This window comes from Martes martes (genome assembly GCF_963455335.1).
Source record: "Martes martes genome assembly, chromosome: 9".
Classification (NCBI taxonomy): domain Eukaryota; kingdom Metazoa; phylum Chordata; class Mammalia; order Carnivora; family Mustelidae; genus Martes; species Martes martes.
The window spans coordinates 104,905,545-104,929,891 of record NC_137896.1 but is presented as its reverse complement, the minus strand read 5'-3'; the positions used below and the strand labels follow the sequence as shown (position 1 = coordinate 104,929,891).

Genomic DNA, 24,347 nt, shown 5'->3' with positions numbered 1-24,347 from the left:
GCAGTTGATAAATAGGGAAATATCAGTATAGCATGGAAGTTGGGTCAATTTATAGGAGACTTTCCCCAGCGATCGGGGAAGCCAGTATTCTTACAGATAAAGAGAGGTAAAGGGAAAAAAGATGGAAATTCAAATAAAATCTTAAAAAAAAAAAAAAAAGACGGAAATTCTACAAGAAGGGCCTTCCTCTAGAGCAAGTAACGGCTGGTTTAGTGGCCTCAAAATCTGTGGCACTTTCCATTATGGTGAAATTATATGGGGAAGCTTAAGAGTTACAGATGAAGGGGGGTTGGAAGATATTTCACCCGGTGTTTTAAGAGGAAACCTACACACGTTGTTTTTTGGTTTTGTTTGTTTGTTTGTTTGTTTTTTTAATTTTATAGGAACTGTATACACTGACCTACATCTCAGTGGAAGAGGTGTGAGTCCGGGGTTTAAGGAGATACAGGGTCGACCAATGTTTGGTTTTGTTGAAAATGGCAGTGGAGAGTTAACTGGGCTAGTATTCTTATTAGTGAATATTATTTTTTTTAATACTCTGGTTACCAAGTTTAATAGAGTTTCAAAGGTTTTTTTTTTCTATAAACCCTATTTTTTTAGTGTGTAATTTTGGAGAATATGCTTTTCAACAACATGGTGGATGTTGACTAACTTAAAAACACCAACCTATAACTATTAGGGGTAAGCTGGTATTGATTGCAACCATGTAGAACAGTAATTCTCAACCCATGGGCAGGAAACATTAGACAGTGTCTGTAGACATTTTTGGCTGTCAGAGCTGGTGGAGGGAGTGGAGGTGGGGGGGTGGGGCACAAATGCTAGTGGCATCTAGTGAGTCGAGAGACCAGGATGCTGCTGATCATCCTGTAACACACAGGACAGACCCCCACAACAGAGTTACTCAGCCCTAAGTATCGATAGTGCTGAGGTTGAGAAATCTGCAGTAAGGGCTCTTGGGAAATAGTAAACAGTAAATGCTATTTTTGTGTTAATATTTATGTTATTATAATAATACTTAATTCTGAAATATAAATTATTCTGTGATCTAGTCTCTTTCTATGCTTTTGATTATTTTTGTGCCAGGGCATCATTGTTTATAGATTTTGCTAGATAATATAATCCCACCCAGTTTAGTTAGTTCTTTTATTCTTCTTCTTTTTTTTTTTTTAAGATTGTATTTATTTGACAGAGAGAGACACAGTGAGAGAAGGAACATGAGCACAGGGCGTGGGAGAGGGAGAAGCAGACTTCCTGCCAAGCAGGGAGCCTGATGCGGCACTCGATCCCAGGACCCTGGGATCATGACCTGAGCTGAAGGCAGACACCTAACGACTGAGCCATCCAGGCGCCCCTGTTATTCTCTTCTTAATAATGTTTGTGGATATTAATATTCAAATTATTTTATTGGCTTCCAAAATTAAATTTCGTGAAATTTAACCTATTGGGATACTTGTACAGAAAAGATAGCCTTAGGATTTTAAATCTTTACTCTTTTTTTCCTCAAGTTTTCTTCTTTGAAAGTTTTGTAATTTCTTTATATAAACATAACTCCAGTTTTACTTCAGCATTTTATATTTTTGTTCCTATAATAAAAAAATACATTTTTACATTGTATTTTCTTTGGAATGGCACTTGAATTTTTTATACTATTTTTATTGTGCCTTTCTAGTTACTTAGTTTTAATGATTTATTGAGATATAATTGACCTATAACATTGTGTAAGTTTGTGTACAGTGTGTTGATTTGATGAATTTATATATTGCAGTGTGATTACTGCCATAGCTTAGCTAACATTGCTATCACATCACATAATTACTTCTTTTTTGTTGTGGGAACAATTAAGGTCTAGTCTCTTGTGAGCTTTGAAGTTTATAGTATTGTTGACTTATAATAACGATGCTACATATTAAATCTCCAGGACTTACTAAATCTACTAGTTGGAATTTTGTACCCCTAAACAACATCTTCCCAATTTCCTCATCCTCCAGCCCCTGGTAATCACCATTCCACTGTCTGTTTTTATGAGTTTTGTTTTTTTAGATCCCATGTATTTGTCTCTTGTAACTTATTATTCCTTTGATTCATAACTTAAAACATTGGCCAGAACTTTCAGAACAATATTAAATAAAAATGGTGACAAATGGCATCCTTGTGAGTTTCTGAATTAAATATAACATAAAAAGTATAGTACTCTAATGGTTGGTACAAAGAAAATGAAAATGAACTGTGTTTAGAACAAAGAATATTTCCAGTTCTCTGGAAAGGTCCCGTAGGATGAGTTCCATACAATTTTAGTTCTTCAGAGTCTTTGAACACCATGTGCTCTTAGGGTGGTAATACTGAAGAAGTATTTTGTCCATATTTCCTTCCTTCTTCCTTCCTTCCTTTCTAGTCCATATTTTCTAGAAACCTTAAAATATAGCTGGAGAGGGGCGCCTGGGTGGCTCAGTGGGTTAAAGCCTCTGTCTTCGGCTCGGGTCATGATCCCGGAGTCCTGGGATCGAGCCCTGCATTGGGCTGTCTGCTCAGAAGGGAGCCTGCTTCCTCCTCTCTCTCTCTCTGCCTACTTGTGATCTCTGTCTGTCAAAATAAATAAAATAAAATCTTTAAAAAATATATATAGCTGGAGGGTTAGGGCTATTACATTTAAAATCATTGCTGAATCTACATTTTTTTCAAAATTATGAAGAACTTATGAACCAAAAACAAGGTGCTGTGTACACTCATGTAAGTAGTTGGCAAATACATTTTTTGAAAGAACTCAAAAATTAGGGAGACCTTCATGGGCTGGTGTGGGACTAGATTAGAACTGCATAGATTATCATAAATGGAGGTGGGAAGTGAAATTCTTATGTTGACTAGAATGAACATGACCAGATCATAAAATTAATCTTGGTCCTATCTCTGGCTCATATCACAGTTACTAAGACCCAAAGATTACTGCTAGCTTAGCTGAGAATTTAGTTTTATAGATTCTAAATAGGTTCTTAAAAGTTGTCCCCTGTGAAGAAGTGACTGCACTGTGATATAAATGTAATTAATTATATGGTGAATCCAGAATGGGGAGTTCTTATTAGCTGAGAGTGACTGTTTGGTATGGAACATTTCTGTATTTATTCTTTTGTTTTTGCTGCTGCTGCTATTTTGGTTCTCATCCCATGGTATTGTCTGCATTTTAGGTATTAGTATGAATGCTTCCAGGAATGTTTTATTATTGTTTGTGCGAATTTATTTAGAATTCTTCTCTTTTTAAAAGATTTTTATTTATTTATTTGACAGAGAGATAGAGAGCACAAGTAGGCAGAGCAGCAGGCAGAGGGAGAGGGAGAAGCAGGCTCTCCATTGAGTAGGGAGCCCGATGTGGGACTCGATCCCAAGACCCTGGGATCATGACCTGAGCCAAAGGCAGCTGCTTAACCTACTGAGCCACCCAGGCGCCCCTTTATTTAGAATTCTTATACTGAATTATCTTTCTGCTCTATGCTGCAGAATGTATGGATGGGACTGAAATGTATCAACTTAACTAACTTGAATTTGGAAGTGACATTCTGGAATATGTAGTGTAATAGGGACTTAATATGAAATAGCATCATCATTTAATCATCTTGATTTCATTTTATCATTATTTTATCTTTCTTTTACCATTTTACCTCTTGGGTTTTATTATTCAAAGATTACAGGGAAGTATAAGTGTGTCATTTGGCTTTCTCAAGTTTCATGCAGGTTGTAAATTTTGGGGGTTTTAACTGAGCTAATGTTAAATGTCTTGGTTTAGTTTGCTGAGAATCGTAATCAAAAACAATGAAAAATGAAATCCTTTCAAACACTTGAGATCTCTTTGGCCTGGTACTCACTCTGTTCTGCTTGTGCTTCTTTATGTTGGGGGTGGAGTTTGGCTCTGTGGTTTCCTGCCTTTGAACCAGGGCAAGCTGGGCGAGCCCCACCCTGATGGCAGTGGCTGACTTAGGAGACCTGCGGGCAGGAAGGCTGGGTCTGCCACCCTCCGCTGCCCCCTCTCTCCTGCTGAGCTGCTGATACCTGCATGTTGCTTTACTAGGACTGAGCACTGCAGAGCCTCATAGCCAGGGTTTGTCAGTCACTGGGGGTGTTTAGCTTTAGAGTGTGTCAGTGCAGAGCACTCTGCCTCCTGTTATAGATGCAGTGATCAGAAGTAACACAGAGCCAACCCAGCCCCCAGTTTAATAAGAAGTCCATGGCTTCTTATTAGGCTTCTTATTCTCTCAGACTCCCAGTTGCCTCCCAAGTCTCTTTTCCTTTCCTGTCCTTTCTCTGGACATTGAGTCCTGCCTGATGGTTGCATAAGAGGAGAGGTTCATAAACTCTCCTCTTAGTTATCTCCTCCCATTCCTCTTAATGTACTCTGGACAAAAAGAACTGCTTTTCACCCTATCCCATTTTAAAGCCATATGATTTTGCTCACGTTCTCATAACTTGTAAGTCCTTCTCCTTGCCAGTGCACTCAGACCCTTCAATTCTTTTTTTTTTTTTTAAGATTATTTATTTGAGAAAGAGAGAGAAAGAGAAAGTGCGAGCAGGGGGAGAAACGGAGGGAGAGAATATTCAAGCAGACTTGTGCTGAGTATGGAGCGCAATGCAGGCTCGGTCTCATGATCCTGAGATCATGGCCTGAGCCGAACCAAGAGTCAGATGCTTAACCCACTGAGCCACCCAGGTGCCCCTCGGACCCTTCAGTTTTTAGCAGAAAAGCCATCCCCTTTATGACATCGTTCCCTAACTAGTCGGAAGTGATTTCTCCAATGCTCAGAATCTTACAGCCATTCCTTCCTTCTTTCCTCTCTCTCTCTCTCTCTCTCTCTCTCTCTCTGTGTCTCTCTGTCTCTTAGAGACAGGGAAGGAGAGGAGGGGCAGAGGGGAAAAACGGTCACAAGCAGACGCCCTGCCGAGGACCGAGCCAGATGTGGGGCTCCATTTCCCAATCCTGAGATCAAGACCTGTACCAGAACCAGGAGTCAGACACTTAACTGACTGAGCCACCCAGGCACCCCACTTACAGCCATTTCTGTATGTCCCTTATGACATCTGTTTCTTTTCATTTGTATCAGAGTTACTTATGTGTTAGTTTTGCTGTAGTGAAAGTGTCTCATGGCAGGAGTGCTTTCCTTTTTGTCTTCGTATCCCTCAGCATGAGGCTTCGTGCCTCACACATGCAGCAGGTACTCTGGAAATAAAGGTTACTGACTAAATGAAGATCTCAAATGATTGGTTTAGTTGTATTATTATCCATTCACTTTACAAAGTGTCCATCTGCTGTCTGAAAGAATGTACCAGAACCACAAACATTGACCTTACATTGTGAATGCTGTGGTGACCACAACACCGTATGTGACAGTTGCCTTGTTAAGTAACAAGACTCCATTTCCTTTGTTCTCGGACAGGAGAATCAGATGAGAGGGAACAGTCCAAATTGGAAGTTAAAGTTTGGGATCCAAATAGCCCACTTACGGATCGACAGATTGACCAGTTCTTAGTTGTAGCACGGTAAGTATGGCACTAATGAGTCAAGAAGTATCTTTTCTTTTTAGAAGAGAATTTATAGGTGTATGTATATTCCTTCCCTTGTATTCTACCTTTTCCATTGGTTGTGTTCTTTTTCTAATTATGTGAGCAGACCTAATTACGTATCACACCACTTCCTAAATATGATTAACCATTAGTTTTTGTTTGAGAATAGATTTATTAACTTACTGATTAAGAAACATAATAAATGCTTCTTGTAAAAATTTGACCACTGAGGAACGGTGTAAGTGAAATTCAATACCTGAAATCCCTTGCCTTTAATTAGAGCAGTTATCTCTTTTACTCTAGACTGGGACTATTCAGGTGTCAGTGGTAATGTGCACCTTGAATTCCTCTTACAGCACTTGCCTATGAGTAGGGCCTATTGCTAAGCCCATGGCTTTCCTTTGAGAGCTTTATAAGCCTTCATAAGGCTGTCTGACTGACTTGCCACCACCCTCACCCACCTCCCCCTTTAAGAAAATGAATGGGACAAAAATTTATTTTTATTTTTCAATTATAAAAGTTAAATGATGCTCATGGGGGAATTACTGCAAAGCAGATGGTAAATGAGGTTATCATAGCATTGTAAATAGTGGAAAAAATTGGTAAGTGAATTGAGGCATATTCAGTGGTAGAATATTACTTTACAACAATGAAAATGAATGAATTAGAGGGATATATAGCAAAGAGATAAATCTCAAAAATAGTGTTATTGAAGATAGACATGGTATGATCACCTATGAAAAGTTTTACAATGTACAGACAGTGTCTCATTTCATGAATGGGCATTATAGATGCATATGCTTATTATATGTACGAATTCTAGGAATGGGAATAGGAGGCTCTAAAATTTCTAGTATTTATTTCCTTAAAAAATTAAACCAAACATGGCAAAATACTAGAATCAGATAGATGTAGATATGATTAGAAGGGTCTTCATTATGTTCTGTAATTTTCTGTTGAACTTTTATCATAACACAAAGGGGAAAAGGACCTCAGCCCACCTTAGCACTGTCCCTAGTGTCTGTCTCCTTGGAAGTCACACTTCATGTTGGTGGCTGGGCGTTCAGACTCCAGCGCCCGCACACCTGGCGCCTGGTGGTTGGATGGAGACCTGAAGTACATAGTTGGGGAAGCCAGTCCAGGGGATAGATGAGATTGAAGATTTGGGAGTGGGAATGAATCATTGGTGGAACCACTGGCCCAGAGACTCCAAACAGGTTATCCAGACCTGGGATTATTTAGTAGACATTGCAGTTTCAAATTTGATTTTCATTGTTTTTTCCTCTTTCTGATCGCCAAGGACCATAACATTTCCTTTTTCCTTGAAGCCAGCATGAGAGACACCATGAGAGATACTACCAAAGAGATGCACCTGGCCCTTTTTCAATTTTTCTTTTAAAAAAGACCCTCTAAATACAAATTAAGACCATAATCAGATACCATTGCATGTCCCAGTAGGGTGGTTAAAATTTAAAAGTCAGGGCATTGGTAAAGGGGTGGGGCAGCCGGCGCTCCCGTCGTGCTTGGGAGCGGAAGTTGGTGTCATCAGACACCCACATCCTCTACATTTCACTCCTGAATGTGTACTCAGCAGATGTGCATACATACACCTGTGCACCAGAAGATACACATACAGATGGCATTAATGGCACTACCCGGAGTAGCCCCAAACTGGACACAGACGTCCATCAAGAGAGTGGGGCTGGAGATGGGGCATCAGACAAAGAAATGCTCCATGGCAAGGAGAATGAAGGAACACGGCTATAACCAGTAGCATGCCTGAGTCCATAAACATATTTTGAACAGAAGAAGCTGGTTGTGAAAAGAGTACATAGTATGTGCTTTTAGTAAGTTCTCAAGTGAGCAAAACTAACCCATGGTGTTAGAATCCATTATGGTGGTTCTCTTTTGGGAAGAAGGGAGTACAGATCGGGAAGGAGCATGAGGAGTCTTCTGGGGTGCTGTTGGCGTTCTGTTTCTTGCCCTGGGTGTGAGTGACATAAATGGGTTCAGAGCAGCACTGTGTATGCTTTTATAAAAGCACCTGTGTTATATGTTGATTAGGACATTTAAAAAATTTCTTCCTCGACTAACATGCTTAAAATACAGACAACAAAGGGGTGCTTGGGTGGCTCAGTGGGTTAAAGCCTCTGCCTTCGGCTCGGGTCATGATCTCAGGGTCCTGGGATCGAGCCCCACATTGGGCTTTCTGCTCCACAGGGAGCCTGCTTCCTTCTCTCTCTCTGCCTGCCTCTCTGCCTACTTGTGATCTCTGTCTGTCAAATAAATAAAATCTTAAAAAAAAAAAAAAACAGACAACAAGGAAAGGGAATAAAATAAAACATAAGGAGCAAGCAGCAAGTCTTGTGTTCATTTCATGCTTTATCTATGGGAAGGCCTTCTGAATCATTAAGTGAAAAAAGTGTTGTAATTGTTTTTTATTTTGTTTTGTTTTAATGGAAATCTGTTATATCTTGAGCCCTCGTAGGAAGATGTTGCTACAATTGATGATACCTCATTTCAAGGAAAAAAATGTTACTGGGATTTCACAATTTGGGCTAAAAAAGTGGTCAGAGCTTGTTTTGCAATAATTGTCAAACTCTGTAGCTTTTTTACTTCTCATTTTTTTGAGCACAGCTCAGTACCAAATTGTTTACTCCATGGCATTTCGTAATGGGTCTTTCCCTTCTTTGTGGTGCACAAATGACTTTTTCCTCCATTTCCTTATAATGACCCATATATCATAAATTGGCTTGTTGGTGCTTAAATCTTACAGAAAATACTTTTTATTTAATATTTGATTCTCAAACATCCAAGAACTTGTTTGACTTTTTTTTTTCTTCTCCCTTTCCTTTATTTTTCCTCCATAGCCCATATCCATCTGACAGCTATATTGGCTGTGTAAATTTACCTGTGTAAATTTACCTGTCTTCCTGTGTAAAGAAGAGTATTGCCCAAGATGAGCCCCAGCCATAAAGACGATGGAAAATAATCCTCTGTAGTCTGTTTAGAGGATTACCTCTTGGAGGCTGATACACTTAAGGATGACACATTTCTGAGATTGCTAGATGCAGGCAGAGATTGATTTCATCAGTGTGCTGTCCCCTATGCCAAGGCACATTGTCTGGTGCGGTCCACTCCAGAAGATCATCCCTGAATGACCGTTCCAAGAGCAAGAAGGAAACGAGTCCGCTTGCCCTGGAAAGGAACTATAGTGGGGACGAATGTAGCGCTCTTCTTGGCCAACACTGTTCTTTGCACAGGAAGAAATGGGGGCATCTCGCCCAAGGCCCAGCATGCACTGGAGACAAGGCTGAGACCCACACTCAGACCTCAGATCCCAGCCCCTGAATCCTCACTGCCGACTTTGACAATTTACATGCACTACCCAAATGCATGTTCTTTGTTTTTTGTTTTTTAACATAAAAAAACAGCAGAGCCTTAATTTTTCCTCTTTGCTTTTGTGGATTATTCAGTGCCGTGGGGACATTCGCTCGAGCCCTTGATTGCAGCAGTTCTGTGAGGCAGCCGAGTCTGCATATGAGCGCAGCTGCGGCGTCTCGAGACATCACCCTGGTAAGTTGCTTTTTGAAATTTAGGCATTTTCATTTCCTCTGCTTCTTCAGTTTTAAAGCCAGTATGGCATGTTGTGGATGGGAGAGCTTTCTGGCTCTTCGCCCTGCTAACTGCTAGGTTGATTTGGCTTGCCTGATTGGTTAACTGGGGTTAGGGTGCCCCATTCCTAAGTCCCTTCTTGTGTTCGTGAGCTGAGACAAGTGAGAGTGACTGTTGATGGAGTAGCTATGAAATGGTAAAAGAATGTTCTGGGGAAAACAGTTTAACATTCTGACCCATCTCTTTTCACTTGTATGTTTTTTTCCTTGTAGTCTGTGTACTTAGATCGTTGTACAGCATATATACTGCGTATATACATGTACAGCGTATATAATGCTTTACAGTTTTTTTTTCCTAGATGTGACCACCTCTTGAAACTGTTGCTAAAGGAGTTAATTCTGTTGTCATGTCATTATTCAGTATCAATATTTAAATTTTTGTGTCTGTTCATTAGAAAGAGGTTCTGTTTTTGTGCATTATTTCATTACATTATGGCTGCTGCCTCTAAGACTGTTTCCTTTTTTTCCTTTCCTGATCAAGCGAAACTTCCCGTGTTCAGTTCATACCACTAATGCCTGCTGTGGCCAGGCACTGAGCTAGGCTCTTGGCTTCTTTCTCTGCACCCTCCAGTAAAGTAGACCTGCAGGTTTTTGCCAGTTGAAGTTAATCTGTATTTGACTACCACAACAAGCATAGTAGGATGCTCATTTTACAGATGAGAAAACTGAGGTTTGGCAAGGTTAAATTATTTGACCAGTACCCATCACATGTAATAAATATTCCTTTTTTTCCCTCCACAATACCATGGCCCTTTATAAGCAGCTTATTCGTGTAGATCATCTTGCCTCTGCAGTTCCCTGAGACCATTTACTAGTGCTGGTTACACCATCACTCATGACAACACATTGTCCATCCTGCCTCTTCTGAATACTAGTTTCTGGAAAAAAAAAAAAAAAGAATTTTGAATACTAGTCTCTGGTGTCTTTAAAGTTATCACTGTGCTCTGTTGATGATGAGCACAAATGCAAGGCTTGCCCAGAATATGCAGAAAAAATGTGAGCAATAATTTGTTTTTGGGTTCTGTTAAATTTATCATTTAGAGTTTTATGGTATAAACTTAAATACATCTTCCAATCCTTTCAATTCTTCAGGCCATAATCACGACCAAATAAAATGCACCAAAAGTCCTAAAAATGTCTCCCCTCATAATATATCTAAAACCTGACCATTCTTCTCTGTCTCAAGTTCTTCAATGCTAATCCAGACCTTCTCACTTAGGGTGCTGATTTTCAGTATAACAGGTTTTCCCAAGTCTGCTCTTTAAGTTTCAATTTTGTTTTCTGATGGAATGGAATACAGTGATACGTTTTACTACTTTCTGGTTCTATTCCAATTTGAAATGCCACAATAATATAAAAACAACAATAATATAAAAACTCATACTGGAATGCACATCAGATTTGTTTCTTACCAGGCTTTCTTACACTATAGAAGATGGTGAAAGCATGAATACTCTGTAGCCATTACAGAGCCCCTTTCTTTATGCTTTCTCAGAGACTAGACTCTTGTTCATAAAAGCATGTTTTGTTCTCTCCATTGGTACATGAATATTTTATATAAAAGTTTAGGGGTTTCAAAATAGGTTCTTACTCTGTTTTTTAGAACTCATAGAGTACTTTACTAAAGGAGTGAGAGTACAAATGTCATGTTTGTAAAAACCTTCAAAATCCTGTCACTGATACTTTTGTGAACCAAAACTGTATGGGATCTAATCACCACTTATATTTTTTTCCTGTTTTTTTCCCCAATTCTGAAATCAATGTATGCTTTTATGAAAAATTGACAAATGTAGTACGGCAGCAGCCAAAAAGAAGTCTTGTTCTCATTACCCAGAGTAGAATATTCTTACCATTTTGTAATATTTCCCTTCAGTCACTCTTTGTGCATTATAAACAGTAATACCAGCAAATTACGGAATAGTACAGAGGATAATGTAATAAAACTCCACATAATGCCACCTAAAACAAATGTTCATATTTTAGTTCTTTGGATTACAGAAAATTTCAACCATTATACTGTTGAGTCTCTAATACTCTCTCCCTAGTTCTGTTCTGCACCCTCCCTCCACACCTCTGACGCCCTTCACCCCAGCCTCCTGTCAAGAGGCAGCCACTGTAACAGATCTGGAATGTTATCTACATGTAGTCTGTGTTTTTCTGGTTTCGCTATATATTTGTGTGTCTGAAAACAACATAAAGATTGTTTTGCATGGATTTCAATTTACTCTGTGACATTTTGCTATTTGCCCATTATTGACATCTAGCTCTGTTAATAAACACATACCCAGCTCACTCGTTGTAAGCACTGGGTAGTATTTGTAGTACTCCTTCATGGTCTACTACACCACATTATTTATGTATTCTCTTAACGATGAACATCTGGAGTGCTTTAAAAACATTTTTTCTTTTGCTGCTACCCATAATGCTGCATTGAAAATTCCAACACATATCCTCTGTGAGCGTGTATGCGAGCTTTCTCCCATAATAAGAATTGGAATAGTGATTCATAGTGATTCATAGAGTTCTGCTCACTTTGAATTTGACCAAATGCAACCAAGTTATTCTGCAAACCAAGGTAGAAATTTATAATCCCACAAGCAGTCAGTGGATGTTTTCCTTTCCTCATCCATTCTTATATTGTCTTCAACCTTGTATATTTTCAGGCTAAAATTTTGACTAACCTGATGCTTATCTCATTTTCATGTGTTTTTTACTTAATAAGGTTAAGCAGGTTTTCATATGTTTATTGGGTCTTCAGTGTTTTTCTTCTTTATATTTTAGATTCATATCCTTTGCCCATTCTTCACTTGCATTATTATTTTATTTTTTTCTAATAGTTGTAAAAGGTTATTCATATGCATGATTATAAATATATCTGGAGTTTATTTTTAAGACGGGAATGAGGTATAGAAGTCTCATTGTGATTTTTTACCCCCTATGGAAAATAAATACAGCAACACCTTTTATTGAATTGGTTGTTTCTTCGTGATTTTGTAATGCTTTCCTCTCTCTTACTTCAAGGTTTTCAGATATGATCAGGTCTGCTTCTGGATTTGTAACCTATTCTCTTGTGTTCTATTGATCTGTCTGTCCCTATGCAAGCAACACATTATAAAAAAGCTGATAAGACCCACGTGAAATTTCTTGTTAACACACAGTGAAAGTCATTTAAATGGGAGTTTTGTACTTTGCCTCCTCCCATCATGTTTTTCCTAACAATATAAAATGAACCTTTTCATATAATAAGTATCAAAAAGTTTTTTGTTTCTTTTAATGTTGCATGTCCGTGCTTGTATAGATAAACTTGTTACTTACATAGCCAGTCTCTTGTGGTTTAACACTGTTCTGAGAGAATGCTTCCCAGATCATCACGGCCAATGCTCTCCCAGGCGTAGTGCAGCAGATTCCCTCCCCGGTCAGGAGTGAGGGGGCAAGGCCTGGTCTTGAGAAGCTACAGAGCTCTGTGGCAGTTGGGGCGGCGGATTCGCCTGGAGCTAGGTGTGAACAGGTGAAGAGCCGGTGCGTGGGCTCTTGGTTCCCGTTCCAGCAACTCTCTGCTTCCCACTGGTGGTGCCTGGTGGGACAGCGGGTGAATTTTTTTCAAAGAGGGCAGTTTTTCAGACCCAATATTTGTTTCTGTCCGTGAAGGCTGTTTGTAGAAGAAGCACTTTAAAGAGAACATGACCTATGTACCTTAATCAGTCTAAACATCATTCTGTGTGTATCTGCTGCAGTCCTGGCCTGCACACCCCTAGGCAGGGGCTTTCATACGCTCCATTGTTTTCATTTCTTCTGTTTAGTTTCCTTTGGTGTTTAGCAGTTGGGAAGCCACTTTGTATTATCTATTATCTTAAATTGTTTACTACTCTAACTGTTACTTTTTAAAGCAGAAATGTCCTCAGAGGCCCAAGAAATTGTGTTTTGTCATGTTTGTACAGCTGGTTTCAGAGACAGGATTTGATCTGTTCTTGCCTCTGACTGAGCTATTCCCTTTCCCAGATTACCTCTTCTCCCTCACTCTCATTAAAATGGTTTGGGCTTAAAAATCTGTATTGTTGTCTGTCTTGGATTAGGCTGCACCGAAGATCTGCTCTTTTGTCTACAGCATTGCAATGCTTTGGTTTCCTGCTCAAACTACTCTAGGTTCAGCTTTACTTGGACTTCTTCTATATGTTGTTCTTGGGTTGAGATTATTATTATTATTATTATTATTAAGATTTTATTTATTTGAGAGAGAGAGATGGTGAGAGAGAAGTGCACAGGTGCGGAGGAGAAGGAGAGGTAGGCTCCCCACTGAGTAGGGAGACCAACGTGGGGCTCAGGACCCCAGGATCATGGCCTGAGCCAAAGGCAGACCCTTAACTGACTGAGCCACTCAGGTGCTCCTTTGGTTGAGATTATTTTCAATGCCATAAAACTGACATCTTTCAGAGGTCACAAAAGCAGGAAGAAATCAGTGGCCTTTGTTATTTCAGATGCCATGACCTGCACCTCTAATCCTGTTTGCAGTCAAATGCTCTACCACTGAGCTATACCCCACTGTCTCTAATCCTGTTTGAACAGTAGTATCATGCCTTCTCTTTGATATTAAAATATAAGATCCTGGGGCATTACTATAGAAGTGAGAGGGAGTGGCTAAATATTGATTAGTTATAAGTTGCTAACATGAGTCTTATAGATTGTTTTATCATATGAAAAGCTGATAAGTTGTTTTATGCCATTAAATGAGAATTAGATTCATCATTCAGTTGCATTTGGAGAGTCAAGGTCTTATTTTTTCTGTCAGTGTTTTCAGGTCTGTATAGATCAGGTTAGTATCTATATCCGTCAGGTGACCAGTCTGTAGCTGAAGATCTCTCATTCAGAGAGGGCGGAGTTCTAGAACTGCAGGGGGTGGGGGCTGTTCTGTTCTAGGTGATTTTCTCTGTGGTTTGTCCTGTGAGAACTGCCATTGGCTTTCAGCATTCCTAATCCAAAGCATCTGTTTATCTTGGACTCTGTATGCTACTTGTCGAATCACCAGTCATGTTTTGGGAGCAGGTAATTAAGCTGCCTGCAGATCCTTAGGTCTGACGTCCTTGTTTTGAGATCTGGTAAAATCATAGCTAGACTGAATTTCAAACACTACTTTAAGATACATGATAAGATTTATAATCGTTAAAAAATGGAAGTTGTCATGGAGGCTCTATGGATTTCACCCTCATTTCATTAAAATGTAACGTGTATTTTGTACAATAGGCAGAGAGAGAAACGAAATCAGTTTACAGCCTCCATTGACCCCACTTCTCCCCTTTGTGAAAACAGAATTCCTTAGAACAAAGTAAATCCAGAGGTGGTCGGTAAGTGGTAGTTGGTGGAAGGCCTAGCCTGTTACTTCCTGTTTGTGGTCTGTACCCTGTGGGTGGAGGGGCCGAATGCCACGTGCACTGGTAGGGAGCCTCAGTCTCGGAGAACAGGTAATTATGTAGGTATTAGATTTCTCTTTTCCTTGGATCCTGAGGACTAAAGCAAGTTGGAGGACAAGATCTTAGAAAAAGAGTTTTTTGAGTTGTTCAAGACCTTAGAAATCTTCAAGGATAGATCATATTAGAGATAATATGAAATAACTTGTATAAAGATTCATATTTAATTAGTGACAGAATCAGTACTAGAGACAGGTTTTGTGATGCTGAGTCTGGTTCTGAGAAAGGTCAGGCTGTGTTGATTTTTGTAGGGAGGAGACTGCATCCTGGAGCATCTCTAATTCTTCTATCTGATCTTTTTAAAATGCACTTCTGATTTTGCTGTCTCCTATCTTACATCCTTTTAGTGGCTTTTAATTGCTTTCAGGATAAAAACCCATATCCTTAAAACAGTCAAAAATCCCCACCACCATCAACAAAAAACCCGTGGGGTTTTGTCTGGCCCCTCTCTTCAGTCCCATGCTTGCCCTGACACTTTTCCTCTGTGTCCTCTGGGACCAGCCAGCCTGTAGCCTGCCTTTGGTTCCGTGGTCTGCCTCCTGCCACAGGACCTCTGCAACTTCACTTTCCTTTGCCTGGATGCTCTCACAGCCCCACCTTAACTCTTCTTCTTTCTTCTTATCTTGCCTAATCCATCCATCTACGGCAGATTACTTTGTGATGTGCTCATGTAGAGAACCAACCACATTCCTCCATGTTTGTTGTTTGTAATTAAACACTTATTTTTGTGATTATCTCATTAATGTGTGTTTCTCGCTCTCTTCTTCCCCTTGCTTACATATTGGCTTGTAGCATCCATTAGTATAGCGACTGTATCCTCATTATCCTCACTGCTGGATTCCCAGCACCGAGCATAGTTTTTGGTATATATCCTAGATGTTCAGTAAATATCTGAGAATGAATAAGACAGTAAGTTTTATTAAAATAGGCCATTGGAGTATGTTATTTTTAATAAAGTGTTACTTAGCATTTTAGTCAATCTTTTGCTGAATTCATCTCATCACTAAGAGTGATTACATATATTTGAATTTCTAGCTTCATTGTGTCACCAGAGCTGAACAGACACAGTCTAAAGACCAGGAATTATAGAAAGTTTTAGGCATTGGATATACTTGTTTAAAACCTGTGGTCAAGTAGGCACAACATGAAATTTGCCATTTTAATCATGTTTAAGTGTACTCTTCTCTGGCCTGAAGCATTCACATTGTCATGCAGTCAACATCGGCATCCATCTCCAGAATGTTTTCTTCTTCCCCAGCCAAAACTCTTACTCATTAAAGAATAACTCCCTATTTCCCAGCCCTTGGCAACCACCGTTCTCCTTTTTGTTGCTGTGATTTTGACTATTCTAGGTCCTTCAATTAAGTGGAACTATACAGTATATGCCCTTCTGTAACTTGCTTATTTCACTTAGCATAATGTTTTCAGGTTCTTCCGTATTATAATCTCTGTCATCATTTCCTTCCTTTTTAAGTCTGCGAATATTTTATCATATTCATTCATCTGTCAGTAGAAATTTGGGTTGCTTCTACTTTTTGGCTATGGTGACTATTACTGCTATGAACATGGAGGTACAAATGGATATACTTTTATGATTCTATGGGCTTTCCCCCCTGGATCTATAGCTTATGAGCCATTTAGCCTTAGGCAAGTTAGTTAACCTACCCGAGCTGAGTTTCTGCATCTGCGATGGGAATAAGAGTTGTATAAAACCTGCCTATCCTGCTTTCGGGGGTTATCTATTGACAAGAAGAGGGTGTACAGACACACATCTGTAAATTGCAGATGTATGTGTCCAAGCATAGAGAAACTGATGGCTCTTCAGGGGTTCCCCAGAGCATTCCTCGGGGCAGCTTCCTGGGCCCCCGGACTCTCGGAAGAGCATAGAATTCTGAAACTGGCCTCCCAGATTGGGTGAAAGGTAAGTCATTTCTTGCTATGGTACAAGTCTTTCTGAGCTTCCATCAACATTGCAGAAGAAATTACATTGAATAGTTTATGCACCTTTGTTTAAGGTCATACTCACAAATACTGGGCTCTTCTGGCTCTTGAGGCTGTGTCCTCACTGGGAGAGACAGAGATATGATGTCTCGGTGTCCTGGAGAAGATCTCTGGCACTCTCTTTCCAGCCTCTGGAAAAATCTGTCTCTGAGTTATATAGCATCAGTTTTAGAATTAAACGAGGTAGTACTTGTGAATCACTTAGAACAGTGTCCGGCACAGTGAGGGCTTAGTAATACTAGTTGTTTGTTGAGATGATGATAATAGTGATACATTCCCCCTGCCCCTAGTTTCGTTGTGTCTCATTTACTTCTGATTATGGCATTTGATTGTCTAAAAGGGCTTTTGTCATGCCATATTTACTGTCATTGTAGTAGATTTTCAAGTTTGAATATGGTCATTACGTTATGATCAATCATACATATAATTTTTTTTTTTTTTTTTTTTCTGAGAGAGAGCATGTGTGCACGAGGGTGAAGGTGGAAGGGGTGGAAGGAGAGGGAGAAGCAGGCTCCCTACTGAGCAGGGAGCCTGACGTGGGGCTCAATCCCAGGACCCCAGGATCATAACTTGAGCCAAAGTCAAACGCTTAGCCCACTGAGCCACCCAGGTGCCCCATTTTAATATAATTGTTACAAGGAAATTACATGATTTAAAGATCTTCCCCCTAAAACAAGCTACAGTTTTTATAATAAAAATCTTCCCATTAGGAAAAACATGGAAAAGTGATTAACTTACTTTTCTGAAAGGAGAAAGTTGACTTAACAAATAGCAATTTTATTCTTCAGATATTAACTCTGTAAAAAAATGCTAGCCATTAATCATGCACTTCGTTCTCTTCATTTGTGAGTCCTGTTGAAATCCCATACTCATTTAAGGCCTTGAGGGTACTGGGAATCTGGGGATGGTTTGTAAATCACATTCATTGCAACATTTAAAGGAACTGTACTCAGCAGGATAAATATTTATTTTTGTAAAGAGTTATTTATTTTAGAGAGAGAGAGAGAGAGAGTGAGCAGGGGGGAGGGGCATAGCTAAAGGCAGGGAGAGTCCCAAGCAGACTCCATGCTAAGCGTGGAGCCCAATGCAGGCCTTCATCTCATGACTCTGAGATCACAACCTAAACTGAAACCAAAAGTCAGTCGCTTAACTGGCTGAGCCACCCAGGTGCCCCTAGAATATATAAATCTTTAGATTAACAATTTAGGTACTAGTTTACATCAGAAATGTAGTCTTCAAAATGAGTATTAAATTGATTAACTGAGAATTCCTATAATTTTTTTAACTCAGTTTCCCAAAACTTAAGAGTACCATCCATGTTTCCAAGGCTATAAATTAGAATTAAAACTAATAAGACTACCACTGCAGTAAAAAATATGAAATAAGAAATTATTCTTCCTTCTAAATATATCATGAAGGCAGGAAATGAACGTTACTATAGTATTGTTATCTAATCTAGAGTCTTTAGTGAGATTTTCTAGTTATTCTAGTTATCTAGTTTCTTTACTAGATACTAGATAACTAGTTGTTATCTACTAGGAAACTAGTAGATAACTACTAGATAACTAGTTGTTCTAGTTATCTAGTTTCTTTACAACAAAAGAAAAAATTTTTCCTGATCCAAAATCTACTTGAGAATCACTTACTGCATTTAGTTGTCCTATCTCTTTAATTTCCTTCAGTCCTGAATAATTCCTCATTCTTTGTCTTTCATGACCGTGGCATTTTGAAAGTATAAGCCATTTATTTTGCAGAATGTCCCTTAGTTTGGGTTGTGGTTATAATTAGATATAATTAGGATAAATTTTTATTCTACTTAAGTCCATTTTGATGAGTTAAGAGATTTTCTTTGACCCTAAATTTTCAAATTTATCAACGTAATTTTTCGTAATATTCTTTAATTAGAATAATTTGGTAAGTCTCAGTTATAACTAGCTTATCATCCTGTTATTGTTTGTATGTGTCATTTCCCATTTTTTTTCTTGATAGTTTTGCCAGATTTTTCTCTTTTTATTGTCTAAAAGAATGAGATTTTAATTTGGTTGATTTTTTTTTTATTGTATGTTTTCTATTTAGTTTTTTTTTTCCTGTTCATTATTTTCTTCCTTCTACTTTTCTTTGGGTTTACTCTGATATTCCTATTCCAGCTTTTTTTTTTTAATTTTTTATTTATTTGACAGAGAGATTTTTTATTTATTTGACAGAGAGAAATCAGAGCTAGGCAGAGAGGCAGACAGAGAGAGGGGGAAGCAGGCTCCCACCGAGCAGAGAGCCCAATGCGGGGCTCGATCCCAGGACCCTGAGATCACGACCCGAGCCGAAGGCAGAGGCCTAAACCACTGAGCCACCCAGGCGCCCCCCTATTCCAGCTGTTTAAGACTGATTTTAACCTATCAACTTTGTCTACTTTTCCATCATAAGTATTTAAGAATGTGAAGAATGTACCTCTCTATATCTATATCTCCTATACTTTGATATGTAGTATTTTTATTATCATTTGGTTCTGAGTATTTCTTAAGTTACTTTATAATTTTGCATTTAATTATGAGTTAATTTCCAAGGAAATGAGGTTCATAAATTTATCTTAATTGCCTTGGGAGTTGTGGTTAGAGAACACTTATGATACCAATTCTTCTAATATATTGTGCTTCCCTTTAGGGCCTGGAACATATAATCCTCCACAGGGTTTTGCTCCCCAGGTCTTACACACTTTTAAAAACCTCGGCCTAGTAAAAAGGGAGCTTTCTGTTTTTGTCCATTCTGCCGTGTAGCAGTCTGGAAAATGCCTTCAAGGTAAAAGCTCAAGTCAGTGTGGGAGATTACCTGTCCTACTTCTTCCTGAATTATTTTAGCCTCCCCTTGCCTGCATTGGCTGTTCTTCAGTTTCCTCACATAGTTGTTAGATATTTGTCTGCTTTGTATCTAAAATCAGAGCCGGTGAGAGGAGGGCAAGAAGTCCTAGTTGTGCTCATGCAAATGACATTTAGGGCCCTGGGGTTGCTGTGGCCCTGCCACCCTGTAGCTTTCTTGAGATAATAATCAGAAAGTACGACTGCACATAAGGACATGACTCAGGGTGTCTTGTAGATTGATGTGAATGAATGACAACTAAGTCTTAACACATTTGTTGATGAATGAGGGATTTTGATTTGAGTACTATACACTGAAGCAAAAATTGAGAGTGGATGACATACTTCCCTTTTATGTATAAAATGTTTTGCCTTGATCATGGTTTACAGTTTACTCATAAGAGTATATATTCACCTTCTGCTTGGAAAAAAACCATATGCTCATTAATTTTCAAATAGATTTGGTGTTCTGAATGCTATGATTTGTGCTGGAGGTATACACATAAAGTTTTTTGTAAAATGCTAACTGAGCAAATCAATAGTTAAGGTTGAATATATATGTGTATCAGTTAGCTGTTGCCAAAATAATGCTACATGTTACAGGCTTGGATTCTGAGAAACAGACTCTAAGATGGAGATTTGTATGTAGGCAATTTATTAGGAGTCAACACCTGTGGAAGAGAAAGGAAGGAGGCAGGATTGAACAGAGGAAAAAGGTGGGCTATGGTATAGTATGAATGAAGGCCTCAGCCAACTTCCTGGGACACTTTGAAGCATTGTCCCAAATCAGAGTAACAGGTGGGACCTTTGTATTCCTGCATCATTGGGTGAAGGCAGCCCCAGGAAGAGGGCACGGCCTTGGGTGATGAATCTTTCTTAAATCGAGATCATTCTAGACGTGATAGCTGAGGGCTGTCTGCTCACAGCACATCTAGCATGGAGTGAATAAGTTCTTTATTCTCAAAAGGGAAAATAGGGTATTTATTACACTACCCAGTATTTCAGCGGCTTATAACAACAAGCATTAAGTCTTAAATACTCCTATGCAGATTGTCTAGGATTCTGCTGAACTAGACTGGGCCACTTTAGGTGCCAGGCTGCAGGATGAGTCCAGATCTGTTCCATGTAGATCTCATCCTCTGATGAAAAAAGCCAGTAACTCAGAGGGCAATTCCAGACATGGAAACACATGTCAAGGCTCTATTATGCCACATATCCTGAGCATCTTACTGCCAGTCAGGTCACATGGCCAGGCACAGTATCTGTGGAGTAGGAGAATGCTCTCCTATGGAGGTCCAGGGGAGGGATGAATATTTGCTGAATAATAATCTAGTCTACCATAATGTGATTCTACTTAATGAACAAAAGATGAGAATTTCACTGCCAAGATTTCATTGTCAGTCTTTCTCCTAAAATACTTCTGTTTGTCATCTCCATCTGTTATGAATGAGATGAAATGTGACAACACCTTCACCACTATTTGGCAGAGAGAACAGCTTGTGCTCAGTTCTTATGATTTTTTAAATTTAGATTTGAATGGATCTTGTGTGTATCTGTATCTCTATTGAAAACATGGTATCTTTGCAAAGTATCTAAGAGGGAAGACTTCCAGTTTTTTTACATTTAGTCTTTAAATTGAGGTATACATACAGTGAAGTGTATTAAGTACACTTAGGTGCATAGCTTATAAATTATGTGTGTGTACATTCATGTAATCACCACCCAGATCTAGATAAAGAGCCCTACCAGGATCCCAAAATGTTCTATCATGCCTCTCCTCAGTGATCACCCCCCTACCCCCTGCATCTGAGGTAATCATTATTTTGACTTCTCTTACTACTGAATGTTACTTTTCTCAAAATCCATCTAAATGGAATCAGCCACGGGCACCTGGATCAGTTAAGCGACCAACTCTTGATTTCTGCTTGGGTCATGATCTCAGTGTCTTGGAATCAAGTCCCGTGTAGGGCTCCGTGTTCAGTGAGGAGTCAACTTGAGATTCTCTCCCTCTCCTTCTCCCTCTGCCCCTCCTCCCACTCACGTGCATGTACTCACTCTCTCTAAAATAAATAAGTAAATCTTAAAAAAATAAATGGAATCAGCCAGTGTGTTCTTTTACATGTGTAGCTCTTGAAATTTTTTACTATCTTACTGATAAACCGTAAGTCATATGTCAAACTCCCGTGTCTTAGCCTACTTCTGAGAATCTTCACTTAATGTTGTCTCAGTCTGTGTTTTACTTACAGTATAGCTCTTTAGGATAAGATCGGACTATATAAAAGTCTATTCAGAAGGAGCCACCTAGGGATGCCTGGGTGGCTCAGTCAGTTAAGCCACTGCCTTTGGCTCAGGTCATGATCTCAGGGTCCTGGGATCGAGTCCCACGTCGGGCTCCTTGTCCAGCAGGGAGCCTGCTTCTCTCTCTGCCTCTGCCTGCCACTCTGCGTGCTTGTCTCTCTCTCTCTGACAAATAAATAAATAAAATCTTTTAAAAAAAAAACAAAAAAAAAAGGAGCCACCTATATGTGTCAGAAAGATGGAGTGCGTATGGACTCCTAGCACATAATTTGATCCTCTGGTTTCTTTGTGAAGTTTGTCATCAGTGTCAATAAAATTATTCCCTAGGAATTCCACAGTGCATATGTCTGATGGGATGTTTATTTTCTACACATACCGATCACAACAACACTCTCCTCTGGACTGGGTTTCAAAAGTGGGCTTTGGGGGTTTCAGAGCCTCCAGTCAGCTGTAAGTTGGACCCATTCTTTCCATTTGATTTGTGACAGAGCAGGAGTTAGTCTTCTGAAAGCAAATGCTTATTACTTCAGTGTTCAGTAACACTGTAAAGAAAAGAACCTTTGTAACAATCTAATCAACAGTCGAATCACTTCACATTTTGGTCATAATCACTTATAAAGGCTATGATATTACTTTGATTCTTTGAAACCTTATTAGATAATAGCCTGTCATTTTTAAAAGTGCCTGTAAGAAAAGCCTTTTCATTCATCTCACATGAACAAAAGGCTGAAAATCCTTTCACGCTTTGAATGGCTGGTATAATATCAGCTGAGAAAAACTCACTTAATTGTGTGACTTTTGGTTTCAGAGCACCTGTTAATTATAAAAATGACTTCTACCTCCTGAGGAATCTCAGCAGCACAGTTAATTGGTGTAATTATTGATTTTGAATACCATTGAATCTTTTTCAGTTTTGTTACCCATCGTAAATTTAGTTTCAAAGATAATTGTTTATAGTAATAGATTACTAATTGAAGGGATCCCTAAATGCTCTTGGACTCTGTTTTTACTTTCTTAGATCAGTTATCTAGAAACAGTAATTTCAGGGACGATGTAAAGTGTTTAGCATTGTATAAGTAAGTACTTGAATTGCTGTCAAGTGGGAAGGTTAGCTAGAAAAGTGTTCAGTTGATTCTCAAGTTTGCAGAGCACAGGCAAAGAATAAAGATCAATTGTAACATTTTTGTAACCCTTGCTGCAGAAGAGTGGGAAGAAATTCTCTTGAAAATTGAAGTTATTATTCCATGATTGTGATACATACAGCAATAAGCCTATACGTGGCCAGTGGTCTTAGCTGTGATTGTAACTAGGAAATAGATAATGAAATTCCTACTTGCTTTTGTTTTGTGGAGTCTGGCGATTTAGTTAAGAGAGATTCTAATCCTTGTTAAAGTGGTTAGTTACTATACCTTAAACATGTCTGCGTGTCCTAAATCCTGTCTTTAGTTCTGTCAACAAATTTCTATTCTAGACCTTTTCCAATGTCTTAATGTATGACAGTGTAAATTTTTTTTTCAAGATTTTATTTATTTATTTGAGAGAGAAAGACCTGCATGAATCGGGGGAAAGGACAGAGGGAAATGGAGAGAGAGAAGCAGACTCTCTACTGAACAGAGAACCTGACGCACAGCTCAATCCCAGAACCCTGGGATCATCACCTGATCCGGAGGCAGACCCCTAACCGACTGAAGTCACCCAGGAGCCCTAAATATGTTTTTTTAGTGCATACTATAGCCAGTAATTCTTTTTAGTAGGCGACTATGATATTTGAGCTAGTTTTATATTCTTGTATGAATAGGGAACTCACTTACAAGCTACATTTTTTTTTTTTAAGATTTTATTTATTTATTTGACAGACAGAGATCACAAGTAGGCAGAGAGGCAGGCAGAGAGATAGAGGAGGAAGCAGGCTTTCCACGGAGCAGAGAGCCCGATGCAGGGCTTGATCCCAGGATCCTGGGATCATGACCTAAGCCGAAGGCAGAGGCTTTAACCCACTGAGCCACCCAGGCGCCCCTCAAGCTACATTTTAAGAGCTGTGTTGTCCAGTAGATGTGATGCTATCCCCATTTTGTGAAAATTTCAGAAGATACTTTGTGTACAAGGTCCAAGACTTGGCTTTCATGTGTTAGAAAGTTTAAATAGAACTTGGGAAGGATTTGGTCACCTTGCCAACCAAATCTGGACCACACCTATATGCTTATCCAGACACAGCAGAGCCAATCATCCCCTTTTGCAGTTTTCCTGCTGCGCATACCAGTGTGCATATGTGTTATGAATGAATCTTTCTCTCTGGTAGAAAAACCATCTCAAGTTTTTCAAAGCTTAAAGTTTTGGAATCTAAGTTTATTCACTTCTTCTGATGGGAAGAAGAATGTCTTTTAAGTAAGCTAGACCCAAGGTACTTTTGCAAAAAGCCAGGTATATATTCCTCATCTGTCTTCCTTTCAGATGACTCTTCCTATCACTGTCTCTTGAAATGTATAGGAAACCCTCGCAGCCTAGCTGATGCAAGCAAG

General features: G+C 39.2%; 1 protein-coding gene across 1 annotated transcript in view; it reads left to right on the top strand.

Moving 5' to 3' along the window:
• MTA3 (metastasis associated 1 family member 3) overlaps nt 1-24,347 on the top strand; it is a gene marked incomplete at its 5' end in the record, with an annotated part of 159,497 nt that overhangs the window by 85,835 nt on the left and 49,315 nt on the right. Inside the window, 2 exons of the mRNA XM_080814128.1 lie at nt 5,418-5,520; nt 9,021-9,120. Coding sequence (XP_080670254.1) covers nt 5,418-5,520; nt 9,021-9,120 — 203 coding nt within the window. The remainder of the gene's footprint in view (nt 1-5,417; nt 5,521-9,020; nt 9,121-24,347) is intronic.